Source organism: Haliaeetus albicilla, chromosome 3 (genome assembly GCF_947461875.1).
Source record: "Haliaeetus albicilla chromosome 3, bHalAlb1.1, whole genome shotgun sequence".
Taxonomy (NCBI): Eukaryota; Metazoa; Chordata; class Aves; order Accipitriformes; family Accipitridae; genus Haliaeetus; species Haliaeetus albicilla.
The window spans coordinates 18,170,554-18,190,382 of NC_091485.1; the positions used below are offsets into that span (position 1 = coordinate 18,170,554).

General features: G+C 40.8%; 1 protein-coding gene across 1 annotated transcript; it reads left to right on the top strand.

Annotated features, from left to right (window-relative positions):
- The first annotated feature begins 1,791 nt into the window (after window positions 1-1,791).
- On the top strand, window positions 1,792-2,751 carry MC2R (melanocortin 2 receptor). The gene has a single exon (XM_009918494.2). It carries the CDS (start codon window positions 1,792-1,794, stop codon window positions 2,749-2,751), a length of 960 nt encoding a protein of 319 aa, XP_009916796.2.
- Window positions 2,752-19,829: the final 17,078 nt, after the last annotated feature.

Here is a 19,829-nt window from a genome sequence, read left to right on the forward strand (position 1 = left end):
TAAATCCCATTGAAATGAGTCTTTTTCTGAAGTGTCCACACTGACTTTCTATTAAGAGTGAAAATTAGATTGCGAGACTAGAAATCATAAAACTTAACTGTGACAGTAGCTCTAGGTGAGAATAGGAAAAACATATCATTACAAAGACACTGCTGAGTCTCCTACTCTTACTAGTAATTCTGTCATTCACATACTGACAGATGTTGACCTAATTGTCTTTGGGAATGTCCATGTGTGCTGCAGTGCAATACAGTTCATTTATCCCACTACACAGCCTTTGCTTTCAGATAAGTATGGGTACTCTTTTGAATGTTTTCTCTTAAGTGAGCTTGTTTCAGTTGAATTCGTGATGGATGGTGGTCCAAGTCTCAGCATTCTTCACCACAAGTAGCACCTTACTGGCATTCTCAGCAGATAACATTAGCAAACCCAGGTCAGAAACCTGTTTCCCATTGAAAAACGGCCAAACACATTCATCTGCATTAAGGCTAATCACATTCAAGCAGCAGTTCAGCTGTCCCAATTACGGATACCCACTGACACTTGCAGAGAGCATTGTTTGTTTACAAAATAATTAAAACTTTTGACTTCTCCCATTGAAACAGTAACAGAGTGTACTACAGCATTCAGCAACCCTGACTATGAACAAATGTCCACAGGAACTTCAAGACTTACTGGTATGAAAGTGTCAAAGCTGTTTTAAACTTAAAAACAGTGAGAATATATCAGTTCTTTAAAAAAGGCAACTTTCTAAATAGCAACTGCATCTGTTTTTCAGAAGTGGGGCTATAAAAATAACAAGAAAAAATGGGTCTTATTGTTCATGGTTAATATCCAAGCTAAATTAATATCATATTCATTTATACATTAATGAAAAGCCTAAAAGGCCTAATCCTTTGGAAAGATTCCTATATGCTTTGATGTAGCTTAGAGCAGGATCATTATGGAGAAAGGAAAACATCATCTTGATGCTGAAATAAACATTTGGTCTTTTAGATAGTTGTAAAATACAGCCAAGAAAAGATTGTACTTTGGATCTTAATCTGCATTAGAAATATGTTCATCAAATCAAAAGAGGGTTTCAATTTAAATGAAAAGGAAGCCTCTCACTAATATCTAACATGCTTCTAAAAACATCAGTGTTTACAAATGTTCACATCTAAATTGAGGGCATTTCATTTCACCATCAGCAGTGTGGTGGTAAACATGTTATTGTCCTGGACAACAGTTTATCTTGGCATTGGTCTTATTTGTGTCTAATACTGCAAATCTTGTGAGAAATGCCAGACTTTCTCAAAGCAAACAGCTGGGCCAGTAAAGATTGCCAAACTCTTGAAGTCTGTCAAATCAGTTTCAGTAAATGTGGGATGTTCATTGGTAAAGAAAACTACATATATTTTTTGAAAACTGCACATATTTTTTAGAACTGCTTTGAAGCTAAAGGAGAATTTACACTTTGTTTTCCTCTAAGGCTCAGCAAAGCCTGGAGCAGCTCTTATTTTATCCAAACCAACTTTGCCGCTCTCTGATGATACGTTCATTACATTGCAATAGGTGATATATCAAATGTCTATTTTTGCCATATCTGTGTGGTGAATTTCCTCTTGATATTTATGTTTCTATATGTTTTATTGTAGGAGAAATTCCAAACATTTCAGTTAAGTCTTAAAATTGCTCCAGATGAAGGAGAAAGCCTTCATCAGAAGAGGAATGGTCTGACTGACAGGTCAGCTTCAGAATAAAGCCCAGCCTGAAAAACAACCGTCCAGATTCTTTCCACAACCAGAAGAAATGAGCTCTGAGAGACCTTCCAACCTAATCAAACACCCAGGGCAGACAAGCATTCCTTCCCTTGAAAATATAAGTGATTTCTCCTTAAATATCACTGATTGCACCCAGGTCGTGGTGCCAGAGGAAGTTTTTTTCACTGTTGCTGCTGCTGGAATACTGGAAAATCTGCTTGTCCTTATTGCTGTTGTTAGAAATAAGAATTTGCATTTGCCCATGTACTTCTTTATTTGCAGTTTAGCCATTTCAGACATGTTAGGTAGCTTGTACAAAACTCTGGAGAACATCTTTATCATCTTGTGCAAAATGGGATACCTGACACGTCGTGGGGATTTTGAGAAAAAGCTGGATGATGCCATGGATTCCATGTTCATTCTGTCTTTACTGGGGTCAATTTTCAGCTTGTTAGCTATTGCAGCAGACAGATACATCACTATCTTCTACGCTTTGCGTTACCATAATATCATGACACTAAGAAGGGCCTTGGTTATCCTGGCAATCATTTGGACATTCTGTGCTGGCAGTAGCATTGCCATTGCCCTCTTCTCCTATGAAGCAGCAACAGTCATTCCCTTCACCATCCTGTTCCCTTTAATGATGTTTTTTATACTGTGCCTCTATGTCCATATGTTCCTCCTGGCTCGATCTCATGCTAAAAAGATTGCCTCACTGCCAACCAGCACAGTCCATCAGAGAACTAACATGAAAGGAGCCATTACACTGACTATTTTCCTTGGAGTTTTCCTTTGCTGTTGGGCCCCCTTTGTTCTTCACATCCTCTTAGCAAGGTTTTGCCCCCATAACCCTTACTGTGCCTGCTACATGTCCATTTTCCATGTGAATGGGACACTCATAATGTGCAACGCAATCATCAACCCAATGATTTTTGCATTCCGAAGCCCAGAATTACGGAGTACATTTAAGAAGATGTTCTGCTGTGCCAGGTCAAACTGGAACTGGTGAACACTTCATGAAAAATGAAGATTATAGAAGCACACCTATGGGGTGCTGTGCAACATCAGTTTGCAGAGTTAAAAATACCAACAATTATGCCCAAAGTAATACTATGCTTGTAGGGTACTGCCAGTGATTTTCAGAGGGCTAGCAAAGAATGCATAAAAACTAAGTATGCACACAAACCCTTGCCAACCAGACCTCCAGAAATATTACTGATTAAGTTAATTCTGCTGACAATTTTCATGCAAGTAAAAAAAACCCTGTATCTTAACTATCTTTTGTCATTTCAGAAAAATTCAAATAGAAATCTTCTGCATCAAGTATTGCATTACCCCAGAGATGTGTTTATGCCAAATCATTTTGTATCAGTAATTTTAATCTAAGGTGTATACTACTTTAAAATTCTGTTGTTTAAATCACAATGAAATAAGCATTTGTTTCTAAACTGCACATTTATATAAAAGTCTACGATAAAGTAGAAAATATGGACATGTAATTGGATTTTGCTGGAAAAGTGAATTCATGACTGTTCTTTAACATCTAGCCTCCTTAAAATCATGTAATTAGCATTTCAAAAAAAATTTTTGGAGTGTAAGTCCAAGAGAAGATATTTTGGTTTAAAATCTACTTTTAGTGACTGAAGAGTTTTTTTCCAAGATTAAGTTGTTGTGCCACAAAGACAGGTTTTTGAATTTTAAAACCCCAAAACTAGGTCTGGACTAGCAAAGGGAATTGCTGAGCTTGCCAGCTTCCCATTGGAAGTCCCTGGGCCAGTTTGCTTTAATGAAATAATAAGCTTTGCAGACAGTAAAAGAAGTTTGATTCAGCCATGACTTTCTAAACATGTTACAACAAAGAATTCAAAAAACGAAATACGAGAGACAAAATTCAAAGACCTCCAAGAAACTCAGCCACCTGGATAAGGAATCAGCTAACCAGTCTGGAAGGATGCCACAAAGTAGTTTGTGATTTACGAAATCCTAGTGAGAAAATTTTGAATTGTCCCTGCCAAAAGAATAGAAAACTCACAAAACTTTAAGGCAGAATAGTTTTCAACAGCAAAACATCCTGAAGCAGTCCAGAGTATGTGGTGAGGAATTAACCTCACAATAATTCAGTGGAGTTATTCAGCTGTGCCAGAGAGAGAATATTTAGTAAGAGCCAGCCATGAAACTGAGAAAGCCAAGACACAGCTAGAACAAGAAGGAGAGGAGAAGATAAACTCTATTAGAATTCAGAGATAAATGGAAGAATTTACTCTGATGGAACACTAAGCAAAACAAGAATTTCAAGATATATGGAATATGGACCAAATCATACATATTCAGGTGGACTTAGGCGTACAGATAAAGATATAAGAAAGGGACAATAAATCTGAAAGCCTCTATAGAACAAAGCAAAGAAAATGTCTTAAATGAGAAAAGAGATGCTCAAATGAAAATTTTTCAAACCTATATATTTATTACAAAAAAAGGTTTATCTGTAAAATGCAAGTTCACAAGGGAGTTCAGATATAATCAAACATTTTATTTTAATGAGAATGTTTTCCTTTCCATCAAAAGCAGAACAAATGTAAAGCTGCACAGCAAGAAATGACTGTTAGACCTGGAAAAAAAAAGGAAAAAATTATACAATATTAAAGACAAGTCAAAACAAAAGACCTACTGTACCATAATATCCTGTGCACATAGTTGATGAGCTTCAAAATGATAAAAAATATTGGACAGAAAATTGTGACTTAGGCAGCCTTTATGTTAACTCTGCAACACACAAAATATCTACTAAATGCACCTTCCCTCAAAACTTTATTTTCCATCTGCTTTCCTAAAACAGACATAGATAAGAGAGCTACGTAGCCTCCACCATGTTAGAAGTCACTGCATCTTGTAAGGAAGTCCACTCTAACCCTACAGATGCAACGTCTCCACATTCAGACAGAGCTCTCCAAATGTAAATTTTAATAAAATATGTACAGTAAAAAATCAACCTCATAACTTCTAAACATAGAGGAGTAATCATTAAAGAAAACACTATACATTTGGCACTGCTAAGAGGAACATTCAAGACAGACTCATGTCAAAATCCAAAATTCAGCAGTAAAATATATCATTCTGTTTAAAGTCCTTTGCAAAGGACTCCTTGTCTTGGGGACACACTGGCAGTTAGGGCTAGGAAAGGGACAAATGTGAGAGCCCAGGCTGGGGGTGGACATGGCCATGGCTACAGCAGGCCCCAGATGGGGCCACCAACTACTGCTTTCTTCTACCACACCAGCATGTGGCAGCTCAGGGTAGTCCTGAGACAAGTATGGCTTGGCCTGGAGGAAACAGGACAACTTGGACCTGACTGCCTTCAGCCCTCATCTGACTGCCCTCTCCAACTCAAGAGTCTCGGGAACTGGCTGGTGCTAAGCTTCCTCGCAGCATCTCCAGGCCCAGGGGAAAGAGGAGGGGAAGCGGTCGCTCACAGACCCCAGCAGCCAGAGCCCAGCTCTCATCCCTGCTTTGCAACAACGATCTGGGCTCCTACCTTGTCATGAAGCCTGACTCCCAGGCCATGCCAAGGGAAGAGTGGCCAGAGCCAAGGGCATTGGATGAGGCATGATTCCCACCATCATCCCAGACGTCCAGCCTTACGGGTTTCCCCACTGCCCTGAATAAGCTGCAGCCTCAAGAAATGGCTGGAGTGGTGGCACTCTACTGCCATGGTCCCAGACCTACACCAGGAACCCTCAGACAGCCTGTGTGGGGCACAAACTGCTCCCCGAGCAGCTGGGCTCACTCCCTCCTTTTCATACCCATGCCTCAGCCTCACCCTCGACCTAAGACCCTAAGGGCACCTAAGATAAGAACTTAAGATACAAAATCCATGCTACAAGCACACCTTTGATCCCCTTCCTCTTGGCCCTACTTCAAGGGCAGAGCAAACTGTCCTCCAGTAACCCAGCATCTGTCCACTCCTTCCCCAGGCTGTCCCACTGTCTTTCCCAGCACCATCCCCAAGCCTCCAGCCACCGTTTACCTGCAAAACATGGAGCAGCCATGGTTATGTAGGTTATGACTCAGTGAGATTTTTTTCCATCTAGCTTGTTAAAACAAGGAGTCAACACTTCGGCAGCAAATTTTTGGCAGGTTCTATCCCACATTGTTTTCTTTGACTTGAAAGTATTTCTGAAGTTACTGATGTTGGATCTCAGATTGCCATGAGATCCAAGCACTGTCTGGAACTGGTTCCCACCTGATGTTACCAGGAATTAACTGCTTATTCTTTGTAGCCTACCTGGTCTCATCTGTGGATACACTCAGAACAACATCCCAAGCATTTGCTCATGTCATGATGCCTGAGCAACACCTAAACTTATGGTTTGAGGTTACATCGTTGGTGGTAGAAACTTGATGGCTGTTACTGTTAGACTCTATGTCTAATACCCAGACAACCAGCAAGACTAGGAAAAAGCTGCTACATAAGGGGATCTAAGACAAAGCACAGAGACAGCAAGGTTGTAAACTATGAGAACTGTCTGTTGTTCTCCATTTTTAATGTGTTCAGGACAACAGAACTTGCCTTGCAAGAAATTTGTAAGAAATGAAGATCCTATGCATTTGCAATGAAGCTGAAATCTGCGTCACAATATTAGATCTCAAGCTGGGCCTAAGCGTTACATAAAAGGGAATATAAAATTTAAAAGACACATATAAAAACTTTTTTTTTTTTTTTTTTTTTTGCACTAGTTATGATTAAATGGAGCATTCTTTTGAAAATATTTCCCTTCTGGGAAGGCAGAGTCAGGAAAAGCATAAAATATTCTTGAATAAAAAAGCTTCTACGAAGATTTTCATTTTTAAGTCTGCCAACATTCGTTGCATGTCAGCAGATGGGTAAATCTCCATACATTATCTCCTAATTGGCTGTAAATTTGGCTTGCATTTTAGCAGTTTTGCAGTCTCCAAGCAAAGAAGTTTTTCTGTTTCACACATTGTCTCCATATATTTCCCTATGTTGCTCTTTGAACAGATTCTTCAAGCCATGATTTGTGAAGCCTTCATTGTATTGTACTGAAGTCACTCTTGAAACTCTACTCTGATATGTTAATGTATAACAGTGAACTCTTTTCTCAGATTTTGGGACTTCCCTTCATCTGCCCAGCTTTAAATTACAAGTGTTTGGGGGGCAGAACTGTACCTTAGCTTTGGGAGAAATAAGTTCATCTTGGATCCTACCAGAAGCTAATAAGCCTGGAAGGAAAATCCAGACCCTTGAAAATCACAGGCAACACTACAATCGATGTTTCATTTGGACGGGTCCACCCACAGAACTTCACATCCCTGTGGCAACAAAACATTTCCCAGTCACTTACTGCAAAACCAGAGAAGAAAAGCTCCTCCTCTGTTTCTGTTGTTTTGAACCGAACTTCATGTTCAGGAACAAAGTGAACAAATCTGATAAAGGCACCCAGGGGAATTAATTCCACTGAAGAAGTCAGTGCCAGTGAGGGACAGACTTGCAGAGCAGTTTGACTTTGTTCACAAAATAGCAAGACAAACATAGTTTACTTGTGAGAAAATATAACTTAGGGTTTATTTATGTGAGAAAAATCTTCTTTCCATGAATTATGGTCCTGGGCAAGACTTTCAGAAAAATAAGTATCTTGGACTTCTATTAGGTGAACAAAATTTCAGTTTTTCAAACAATATTTAAGTAACTGAAAAAGAAGGTTGACTTGAAGTTCAGAGCACCGTCAAAGGCAAGCAATACTTATTTATAATATTTGTTTATAATATGAGTTAAGGCAAATGTTAGCCCTCTCTTTTTAAAAACCTCAAGCAAGACACTTCATATAGTGTCAGCTAAAATTACAGGCAAGGAAAACAATAAAAGGATCTTAAAGTATCTATTTATCGTGAGACCTAATGCTGCTTGTAATAGTACTGAATTGCGATTATGTTCACAACCTTGTTGATTTTTTGGATTTGGTTTAGCCTTGGAGGCTTGGAACTTTCAGTACTTTTGTTTCAGTGCTAAACATCTACATTTCAAGCCATTACTTTTTTTAAAAATCTTTTTGAGTCAGATTTGAACTAAACTCTTCAAACGGTACATTTATTCAAACAGAATCTATTCCCCGAGCAATGGTTTTTAATTCTCTCAAGGTAATTACAGCAGATAGCTGTCTATGAAAATACTATGTGTTCATCATTCAATAGCGCTTTGATACAGCTTCGTTTGAAGTGTCGCTTTTACAGATGACACAATGCCATTGTGAGTTTCTGATTCAAAGAGGATGACTTACAGTACAAATCTGGAGAAATTAGTGTGACCATTTAAGAAAACTTTTCATGTCCACTTGAAAGCAGTTTTGGTATGTCTGCAAATCCCCTCAAATTACTGCTATAACACAAAGAACATACTATTGAACTGTCACACATATTCTAATGAGTGACCATTAGCTGTCAAGTAATTCTGGATAACCCAGCCGGAGGGCAAATGCCTAATGAGTAATTAAAATCATTTATTGCTTTCCATAATTTTTTTTCTTTTACTTTAAGACCATGAGACAGGTTTGTTACTCCACATTCTATTGCTTCAGCAGCACCTTTACACTACCATTTACTACAAGTTCAGTCCTTCAACAGTTACACCTAAACTTCATATGAACTATCTGAATAAAGGTAGGGCTAGTCAAAAAACATTTGCTAATGAAAGGAGTTACTCCACCGGCAACTTCTCACCCTCTAACAACCTGACCGAGGATGGAAGAGATGAAGCACATGGCCTGGGTGGATACTTGTATTGGCAATTCAGCTGTAGTAAGTCAGAGGCCTGCTTTACGTGGATACCCAAACAGCCCCTTTATCAGTATTGCTGTATAGAAAGGTTTCCAGAACAAAAAAAGGCAGGCTGCGCTGTATGCAGCTTTACAGGTCAGCAACTCATTTCAGTGTCATGGCCCTGAGGCACTGCCACGTCTGACTGTCCCTGCCCGCCCCTGGGGCTCCCCTGACCCTGCTCGTGGCCCAGGACCCCATTTCAGCCCCCTGGAGCCTTCAGCCCCTGCCTCAGCGATGCCGCCGTAGGGCCGGTCTCCAGATCCCCACAGGCCTGCCCTTGCCGAGCCATGGGCCCTCCCGAGCCATGGGCCCTGCCGAGCCGGCCCCCCCACAGGCCCATGTCCTGGCCCAGCCTCAGACCACCCCAGGGAGGTGCCCGCTGCCCGCGGCTGGGGCTGCCCCGGTGCCCGCCCCCCCCGGCCGCCCTGCTCCTGGCTGGGGCGGTGGGACGGGCCCTGGCTGCCAGGCCCTGCCCTGAGGGAGCCCAGGGGAGCCCGCATGGCCACCGGCCCCCAGAGCACCCGGACTTTAAGCTGTCAGTTGCAAACAGGCAGTTAAGAGCCACTTTGGCAGTCTGAAACCACACAGGAGCCTCTGCGGCATAGCATGAGAGCATTCAGCTCTGCAGGGAGCCTTGGTGTCAGCATAATACCATGTAGTTTAATACAGTCTCTACAGCCAGCAAGAAATATCTTCAGACCCTTTAAAATCCTATTACGTAAGTTATTCTGGCTAATTGTCCCTTCCTGACTATTTAAATTTGGTCTCAGTATTTGGTGGCATTGAAAGCCTAGGGTAGATGTCTTCCAATTCAAAACTAGCTTCCTAGTCCCAGGGACTCCTGCAGCTACCCACTTTCAAAATTAATTAATATTATCCACCATGCTAAATAGGCATTTGAGCTTTCACTTGAATTTTAAAGAATGACCTACAGAGTCTGCTTCACTGATGTGCCATTTCAGTCTTACAGTCTGCAGTCTTACATTTTCATTTCCTTGAGAAATGAAACCACAGCCAAGCAATTCAGGTAATCACATCATCTGGTATGACAGCTAAATCTGTCTTAACTGCCAGTCTGTGCAATGAGGAAAAAAAGGAAGAGAGAAAAAAGCTCTTCAGCCCGACACAGAGTGGTCCATGTCAGAGGGCAAGCCGAGAGGAACTGATGGAGGCTTCAGGACTCTCATCTGCGCTTAGCTTCCTCTCAGATCACAGTAGAACCTTCAAAGGAGGGGGAGAATTTGGATAAAAGGCAGCTGCTGGTTCCTGGATGAACAGGCAGATGAAAGAAGCACAGCTTTGCAAGCAAGAGCTGGCTGGTTAATAAGGGGTTGAGACTGGCAGCGTTATCCATTACAGGACCTGGCACTAGGTAGGGGTTGTTAGAAGTCTGGGAACAGGCCCAAGGACAAGGGTCACTGAAGAATAATTTTTTAAAATAACGGTGTTAAATGAACCAAAACAATTGTTCAGCCTTTTTCTATACGTAGAGGTCTTTACTGAAGGCTTTGTCTAGGTGGCTCAGGAGTATCAGGGGCATGAGAAAGCTCATCAGGCAGAGGGCTCCCAGCTGGAAACATTGCCAGCGAAGCCAGGGTCAGGCCAGGATGGAAGAAGGCAGGGAAGAAAAAAGTAATTTCTAGGATTGGGTAGGACAGCATGGAAGTAAGAAGAACAGAAAAAGAAATGGGTGGACATGACATACTCATCTTGCACTGCTGGAAAGAAGTGAGCAGACCCGAGAGAGAAGCAGAAATGAAGAAAATAACATTCAGGTTCAGACAAAGCAGAGGAATGTTGAGAGATAAGTGAAAGGAGCAGAGACGTCCAGAACAGGGCTTTTGTTCTTGATTTGCAATAACAACCAATAATTGCTTTTTTTTTTAAAAACTGTATTTTCTGTGCAATATTGATGTATCGGGTGCAAGTGCCCAGGTGCTGGCAGTGGAGGGGAGCTGCAGGGGTGGCCTTTGTGAGAAGAGGTTGGGGCTGCCCCGTGCCAGACACAGCTGGTTCCAGCCAGCTCCAGCCAACCCACTGCAGGGCACAGCTGAGCCCCTCAGACAAGGGGGAGGCACCTCTGTGAAAATGTGCTTAAGAAAGAGTAAAACCACTGAGCTGTGAGAGAAGAGTGGGGAAAAAATGCGAGAGAAACAGGCCTGCAGACACTAAGGTGAGAGAAGAAGGAGGGTGAGGAGGTGCTACAGGCACTGGAGCAGAGATTCCCCTGCAGTCTGTGGAGACAACCACGGTGAAGCCCGTATTTCCCTGCAGCCCTTGGAGATGACCATGCCAGAGCAGCTAGTCACACTGCAGTCCATGGAGGACCCCACACTGGAGCAGGTGGATATATCCTGAAGGAACTGCAACGTGTGGAGAGCCCATGCTGGAGCAGGTTTACCCTGAAGGGCTACAGCCCATGGAGAGGACCCATGCTGGAGCAGAAAAAAAGTATGAGGAAGGAGCGGCAGAGAGGAACTGCTGTGGTCTGACTGCAATCCCCACTCCCCATCACACTGTGGGACAGAGGAGAATATAGAGGACATAGAGGAGTCAGGAATGAAGAAATGAAGTTGAGCCTAGGAAAAAGGGGAGGGTGGGGAGAAGGGCAAGATCTTTTTTGTTTTGTCTTTGTTTCTTGCCATCCTACTCTGGTTTAATTGGCAATAAATTAATTTTCCCCAGGTCAAGTCTGTTTTGCATATGATAGTAACTGGGGAGCAACCTACCTGTCTGTATCTTGACCCACAAGCTTTTTTCATCTTATTTTCTCCCCCTGTCCTGTTGAGGAGAGGAAGTGAAAGAGCAGCTGGGTGGGCATCTGGCAGCCAGCCAAGGTCAACCCACCACAATCAATTAATCCTACAAATAAGGATTAACAGTCCCAGTCTAGAGATCAGGTGCAGTAGGACTATGAGGATGGGCAAACCATGGGTGAAGGAAATGGCTTGCAGTAGACTGGTTTAGTGAACTTGCACCAGCTTTCTTAGATCCCAACCTCAAGCATCCTTAAGTGCTTTTACACTGATGGGAAAATGCCGACTTAAACTAACCAACAAATAAACCACAGATGACAATGTTAAACTGCATTCTGTGCATAAGCCTTGGACATCCTTTTACCTCAAAGCACTGGGATAAGCTAAAAAAAAATCTCTTGTTCCAGCTGATGAGAGTAAACTTTGCAGGTATACATGGCTTTGTTTGCTGAGTACCATCTGCCAGCTTTCTGCCATCAGATGGTGAAAACTCCTCTGACTGTTAGAAGGCAATCTGAATTAAACAGAAAGGTGATAATAAAATGGTCTCAGAACTTAGCACTATTGCCTTGATAGTGCCAAATAAAGTCTGAACACTCAAGAATAATATTTTATGTTGAAAATGTAGAGCAGTAGCTTTTTATAACAGAATATTCCATGCCAGCTGCTCAGGAGTGTTGTCAAAATGGTCCAGATATTTACTGTTTATTTAACTGTTATTTAAGCTTGAACCCTGTAATCTTTTTTGGAACCAATGTCAGTCTCGGCATGTCAAAGGGAAGATTTTCAGACAATACTCAAGCAAGATATAGAGAGGAGACAGAACTGGCATAGCCTGTGAAGCAGTTATTCTGTTTGACACGCTAGTGCCAGAGCTACAGTACCACAAAAAGACCACTTGCCTCGGGAATCCCAGTAAAGAGGTGGCTAATAGGGAAAAATTATCTTGAGCACCATCAGCCATTACTGCTGCCAAGGAGGAAAGACATCAGCGGTGGCAGCAGCTGGAAGGAGTGCCTGGTGCCTGGAAGGAATGGCAAAGCTGTGGCTATCTGATTCACCCAGATCTCTTGTTGTGGCTTTTCTCAATGTCATGCCACAAAAGATTTGAAATAGTTGTACCTATCTTCACAGACGTACAGATAGATATATTTTATATTGCTTTCTTCATAAAGGTTCTTTCAGCTCAGTCACACAAACTTTCAGTCTCAGTCCTGCATCCATTTGATTTCGTGACCAAAGAAGCCTTAAAGTGCATTTTCTGTGTTATCTCTTTGGATATGTGTAAATAATAAAGTGATACTGTTACCGAAAAACTCGGAATAAAGAACTTATCAACACCAATTTAGTGTAGATAAGCAGACACTTCTTTATTAACGGCCCGGTGCGCGGGCGAGTCCTCTCACGAACCACGCACACCTGAACACCAAAATCATACACCTTATATTAAACTTATTCATACATATTCATTAGATTTCCGAGAAATGTTATACATATTCATTAGATTTCTGGGAAGTTATTAGCATATGTAAATGTCCTTTACGCAGGCACAGTGAAGGTCTCTGGTGGTCTTCAGAAGCCCTCTGGTGGTCTTCCATAGTCTTCCTCACTTTGTCCGATAGTTGACCTTTCATGTGATTCTGCGCAGTACGATTTTTGCCATCATGTATTAGATTTACATAAAATACATTCAATGTTAATTCTTGAATTTAATATTTCTAGTGATTGGCCCTCAGTCACACCACCTTATCAATATTCTTATACTAAAACAATCATTGGTTAATCTCACTTAACTCTACTGATTGGAATTCTCGTTAATTAGATCAAAGTAAATCTTTACCAAAGCTTCCGTGGTTAACTGATTTCAGACAATACTCGAATTCTTATGGTTACACATAATACATTTTCTTAAGTTCCTAGGTTCCTATTAATTTGAAATTCTGACATCTGTTATCTAAGTTCTAAATGTTCCTACTAGATGATTTTAACCAATTCCTCCGGCCTTGGTACAGGGCTACACAGGGGATTTCACAACAGCTGTTAGTTGTTGGTTAAATATATAAAATGCAATATATAATTTTGCTAAAATAGTTCTTATAGTTCCATATTCCTATTAAAATTAAATATGATTAAATTCTAACTAATAACAAATCAGTAACAATACTGTATCTCACAGAAGGAATTCAAAACAGGTCCTGAAGAATCTATAGAGTAAACAGGGGTTATGTTTGTGCTTGATGGCTTAATTATTAAATTAATTTTTATTTCCTTCCCCATACCTTTCAAAAATATTCAGTTTCTTCCTCAAATCATCATCATAAAATTGTCTGCTGTGATCCTGGTCTCTGATAATGTATCTCATCTGGGGGTCAGTCATATTGGAGTCAGATTAAGTGTGGTGCTTCTGGTATTTCAAAAATAACCTGATGATTTAAAATTTAAAACATATTGCACATTCATTTGAAATTCAGATGTTGAGGTTTCAAAATATACTTCATGCATTATATCTGCAAAATGCTTTATATCCATTCCATAACTAAGTACCTTACAGTATACTTTCCTCAGCTGATTGTCCTCCCAGCAACTAAGGCATAATCATAAAATTGATTTTAAATTACTAAAATTACTTAACATAATATCTGTACTGACATTCAGTAGTCTATTCAAAGGTCTGTCTTCTTATATTCGTAACAGAAAATGCAAATAAAAGGCAGTACTGTGAAAAAATATTTTAGGACTAAATAAAATGAAGGACTTTGCTGGAATTTGATGCCTAAACCAGGAACACCTACAGCTCTTTCTGTTTTCTTTGCAAGCAAACGCACACAAGTTCAGTGACACAAGCAACCCCCAGGAAATGGGAGACCAAGATTCACATTCTTCTTACAGAGAGAGAATTCAAAACCCCATCTATAGCTTTTCTAAAGCAACTGTTGGGCCACAGGGGTTTATGTAGGTAGAAAAATTTCCAGTTGTTTTTCCTTGAAGAAGTTCCTGCTGTTGAAACTGTGCAGTGAAGAAACGAGCATTTGCTGGAGCAGGAGAAGAGAGAGACTTGTGGGTCAGAAGCACCCCGTGAGTCAAGGAGCTCTGTGACCCAGGTCCCTCTCTCTGCACTGCTGACGTACTTCACTTCAGCAAAAGTGTAACAATGTGATCCCCCAGGAATTCTGAACTAGAAGTCCCTCAGGTAATAGAGAGACCAGAATCCAGCCTCACGTACTTCTGGAGGGGTGGTTTAAACATTAGTCTATGGCATGAAGCTCATAGGCTTACAACCAAGACAATGGCAGCATTTTACAAGACTGGTATCTAATACACAGCTCCCTCAAAAAGGAAGGGCATATTTTAAAAAAGACATATTTAGTAGGGGGTTCCATATCCCACAAGATTATTTCAGTCACCTCCCTCATCGCTGTCTTCAATATTTCTCACTCTGTTTTGAGACACCTGCTTGTATCCCCACCCAGTTTGGGGAACCTTACACCTAAGCAGGGCTCTGGATTCCTCTTCTCTCCCATGTGCACAAGGAGTGGACGGTGACAATTTAGCTCCATTCCCAACACACTCTGCAAAATCAGAGCTCCGTAGCAGCTGTTTGGCCTATGCAACCTGTGGAGCATGAACCATCCAGGAAAGAGTATTAAAAAGGTACTACATAGCCCCAGTTCCCAACTGCAAGCTCACCTGCAAAGCAAATCTCTGAAAAGTGAGAGCGATCCTGCTTCCTATCAATTACAAAAAAGATCTGGTTTTGAACCAGTTAGAAAGTGTCTTATTTTTGTTAAGAGGCCCTCTGTATTACACTAAGCCTGTAATGGAGAATTTCTCCCCTAAAGAAGCCCGATAAACTTAAGTTTACTAAATTATCTCAGACTGCCTGCAGTTAGCTTTGTAAAAGCCCAGACTTTCAGTTTAAGGGTTTGGAAAACTTTCTCCTGAAAGAAGGTGATAGGAAATGAGGGGAAACAAAAGGTCTTCTAAATTAGGTAAGTGTGCTCTCCTAGCCCTTCTGGCTATATTGATGACAAAGCCTCCCCCACAAGGAATATGCCTTACCAACTGGCAGTGTTTTGAAACAAATGCCTAGAGTAAGAGTCAGAAATAGCATTTGGCAGTTCAAAAATGCATCTGTTCTGTTAATGATACTTTCATATCGGTATTTTTGGGTCACAGATGAAGCTGTATGGAAATGAAAGTGGTTTTACATGAGTTTAATTTTTCTCACACTAATTTCAAGCTGAGGCACACTTTTTGTCCATTGGCGAATCTCTGCAACAAATATCTTTGCTCGGGTCTGCTTAATAAGTCCTGGAAAGGCATGCACCTGACCATTTACCAAATTCTCCGCAACAGACTGCAAGGCAGATTGTCTTGCCTGTGAGCTTAGGTGCCCAGAGCATAGCTTCGTTAGTACAAGACAGCAGGATGGCGGTGGGGAGAAGAGGCCTTTCCCACTATAGAAAAATCTGATGTTTGCTAGCACCTGCAGGACACTGGGTGACAGTCCCCCCAGGTTCTGAAAGTGGGTACAGGTAGAGGAAGCCACATGCTCCGAAGTGCACAAACCTCTGCAGCAAAGCATGGCAGCTGCTGGCAGGTAGGCAGCCAGAGTTACAGGATAGGTGACACAGAGCAAAGGAGTTGCCAGCAAATGTAACCTGAAGAGAAAGAAAAGGCAAAGAAACTAACTGCTTCATTTTAGTAGTGCTTTCTAGCAACAGTAGAAATAGTGTCATAATTACCAAGAGAAAAATGTCAAGCACCACCTTGCCCAAGATGCTGCAGGTTGCAAAAGAGTTCCTTGACACAGTATTCAAGCAATAAGAACTGAGAAAGGACTAGAGATACAATGTTAAGAATTAAATTTAAAACAGTATATAATTCAGTAGTGGTAAAAAAGGAATTTAATTCTAACATTTCTGCTTAAAGCCTAGCAATCTGTGAATTACCTGAAGTGCACACTGATTTTTGACGTTTGACTTTTGAAGGATATTCTAGCATATATTGTAGCCTGCATTTTCTGTAATCCCTTTTATCCATCAACACCAGAGACATTTTGCTGCCCTTTAAAAATCACTTTTTCAAAAATCATAGAGTGCACTTTCAAGACTTATTCTTTGCTGCTAAATCTTCACACCTTTTCTCATGACCCACTTGCCAGTTTTTTCAACCAGTTGCAAGATGAAGCCTTAGTACTACTCCCCTAGACTAGTTACCTCAAGGTATTTTCTTTGAATGACAACACTCAAGTTTAGTACAATAATATTAGCTAGAGGGAAGGTCCTCTGATTAAGTAATAAACACACTGAAAAGTGGGGAGGACGTATTTTGACCATGTGGAGGAAATATTCTTGTAACAGGGGTAGAAGCTCCCTTGTGCTTTCCTTCATAACTGCCCAGGTGGGCCAGACTGATAGTAGTATCTGAGCCCTATTACAGACAATTGCTACAAAACGTTTCATCCCCCCCTCACCATTGTAGCTGAACTCCGTGCTATCAGCACACACACCCGCCAGTAGGTCTCTGCAGCTGAAAAAAATGTTCCTTAAGTGAATTAGTACACGAAATTAAAAGACAAAATCATGATTAGCTGGACAAGAAAGACTGTATCTGGAAATAGAGGCCAGAATGCAGCCAGCTTCTATTTCTGAGGAGGAGGTTAAGGAAACAGGAGGTGAGCCACAGGCTGATACTCCAGGGAGCAAAGAAAACAACTGTGACTCGAAATCCAAACACAGTTTATCCCTGCAGGAAAGAAGGTAAAGGTAGAAAAATCACCCCTACAATAAACAGAGCAGTGAATTAATTACTTTTAATACTTAGTGGTGTAGACTGACCTCTGTGTGGTTGTTTATGGGATTTTGGCCCCCGTTCAAATCACAGAGGCTTTCTAATAAGATTGTTCTAACTCTTGGGTTTTGACTCTCTTTTTTACCAAAGAGATATAACAAGAGTAGTGGATTTACCGTGCAGAATTTAACAGCCAGTACACTAGCTTCCCTTAAGGAATACTAGCATCCCTTCAGGGGAGAACTGCTGTAGCAAAACATAATGGTGAGAGTAAAGAACAGATACTTGACATAAGCTTTCTAATATGTTTCCATGCAAATTTGCCATAATATATGGAAGGCTGTACCCACACTTCAGCCAGCATTGCTTCCTCTCCACTCCCTGGCCACATCTTGCTGTCCTACATTTCAAATGTCTGTGCACATGTTCAAGATTGAGATGTTTGTCCTCAGCTGACTTTAAGTAAGTTCATGTATTATCTTTTGCATGTTTTATAGACCATTTGACAAATAGTGCATTACCAAAACCACAATTTCATATACTTGAAATACAATTGTACCCACCGCCAAGGCCGAGAGGGCAACAGCTGAGAAAAACAGTCTGAAACAAAGATGACCTTCACCAATTCACCAATAACTTGTGTTAGAGCAAACATCAGGGAGAAGAGCAAGCAAACCCTTTTTTAGGACATGAGGAAATTACAAGTTGACAACCCATCAGGACAAGAAAAAGAACGAACAAGGACTGTGTGTCTCTTATGCTGATGCACAACTTGGTTAAGTCTATCCTTAGCTTTGCAGCCCATGACCTTTGGATCTGTATACAGATGCCTGTTGCTCAGTACCCTTTTTGTTCTAGGAAAAACATCTTTCCCAACTGTACTTCCCAGCTGGTTGCACAAGTTTCCTATAAAAGAATTGGGCTATTACACCAGTATGGCTTTAGGTCCCTTAGAGAGGTCTCAAGCTGCTGTGCTGCTTCAGGGTGGGAGTTGGAAGAGCCAGAGGGACACACTCCCATGCAGAATCTGGTCTAAACAGAGGCTCTCAAAGGAGGCCATTACAGAGAGCAGTCTTCTTGTCTTCATTTAAAGGGAGTGAGCTCTACCTAGCCTGAAAACAACGGAAAAGAAATACTGGGTGACTCTTTGACACTTCAGTAGTCATCTCACAGGTTTGTCTCCATGAGACTGACTGAGTTTTTAAACCACATATTCTTGTCTGTCAGCAGTCTGTGCATATCTGACATGGGATGAAGCTCCACAGAGCTGTTTGTACAGGTGGGAAAAATAGGAGGATTAACAACAGCCACCCAAGAATTTTGATCAGGAGGTTCAGATGTGTTTGGTGAGCTGACAGCATTCAGATCACCAACATGTATCGGTTGTCAGATGAATAAAGAAAAGGATAGATAGATAAATAGATAATAATGTTACATCATTATTATGCTCTTTTGCCACTTTAGAAGCAAAGTTAGCCACTCAATAAACAGTACAAAAGCCTCAGAGGCAGAAGCTGACTGGTAAGAAAAAAAGACATTTTGGGGAAGGACAAACAGAAACAGCCCAAATGAGGCCAATGTGATCAAAGCACAAAGGACAATGACTATTTCCCACTAACAAATGGACAGGTAGGGATGGTGGTTTCCAGGGGAGATAAGAACTTCACATTGTCTTTAGTATACAATGGAGCAGAAACAAAAAACAGAATTAGTGTTGCCATCTACAGTGCTGATGAGGTTCAAAACCTTAATGGAGAAGGGAAACCTCGAAAAAATCTTAAGAATTAATGATTCAAATGCTGCAAAAAAATGAATATGGAATTGTAGAGTCAGAATCTTCTTACTAGTAATTATAGCCACAGCTTTTATTTACAGGGACTCTGTGAATGTAATGAATTATTATACTAATGAAGATGGCTTTCATGTTAGTGCCAAAGACCGAATTGCAGCCCAATGAAAGGTCCAAAATTTTGCAAATTGGAAGTATAAAGGTATGTCTTATATTTTCCACTTCATTTTGGCACAGTTTTTTATTTCTCAGAATGCAAGTGGCTTGCTACTTCTATTCATCTCTTTTACAGACAGGACAGTTTCATAATTAGTTACTGCAGCCATTGTTTTTAAAAGCATTGGTTCCTCTGGATGGAAAAAGCAACTATTTTGCAGTTGAAAGTAAGCACAGTATAATTTTATGCATTCAGCCATGACAGCACTTGTTGATTTAAAGCCAACGAAATGATTATTGAAAGAAATCCCTGAAATATTTTGCAGACAAGTCATTATTTTGCCTGACCTCTGAAATCTCACTGATTAAAAACTTGTATCTCTTACAGAGAAAAATTAAGCAATTACACTAATTAACCTAGGAACAGTAATGGAATCTCCATTAAAGGCAGTAATGTATTCACTTCTAAAAGACATATTCCAATCTGCTTTATTAAGAGACGTGTGATGTCGGCAGGAGATCTCACCTAGGGAAGCAGTTTTCTTTATCTTTCATAGAAAGTTTTATTAAATCTACTTGTATCGAAGGCTATCAGAAAACAATAAGTTCTTCACTTCCTTTTTGCCATGTTGATCAAAGTAAAAAACTACTTCTCTACCTTGTCATGTCAGATAGAATCTAAGTACTTAAACTATTGTTATCACCATGGCATCCATATTCATTGTATTTTTCATTGCTTTCCCAGCCATTCTAACTCCTGTT

Coding starts and splice junctions, on each gene's coding strand:
- MC2R (XM_009918494.2), top strand. CDS start 1,792: ATGAGCTCTGAGAGACCTTCCAACCTAATCAAACACCCAGGGCAGACA.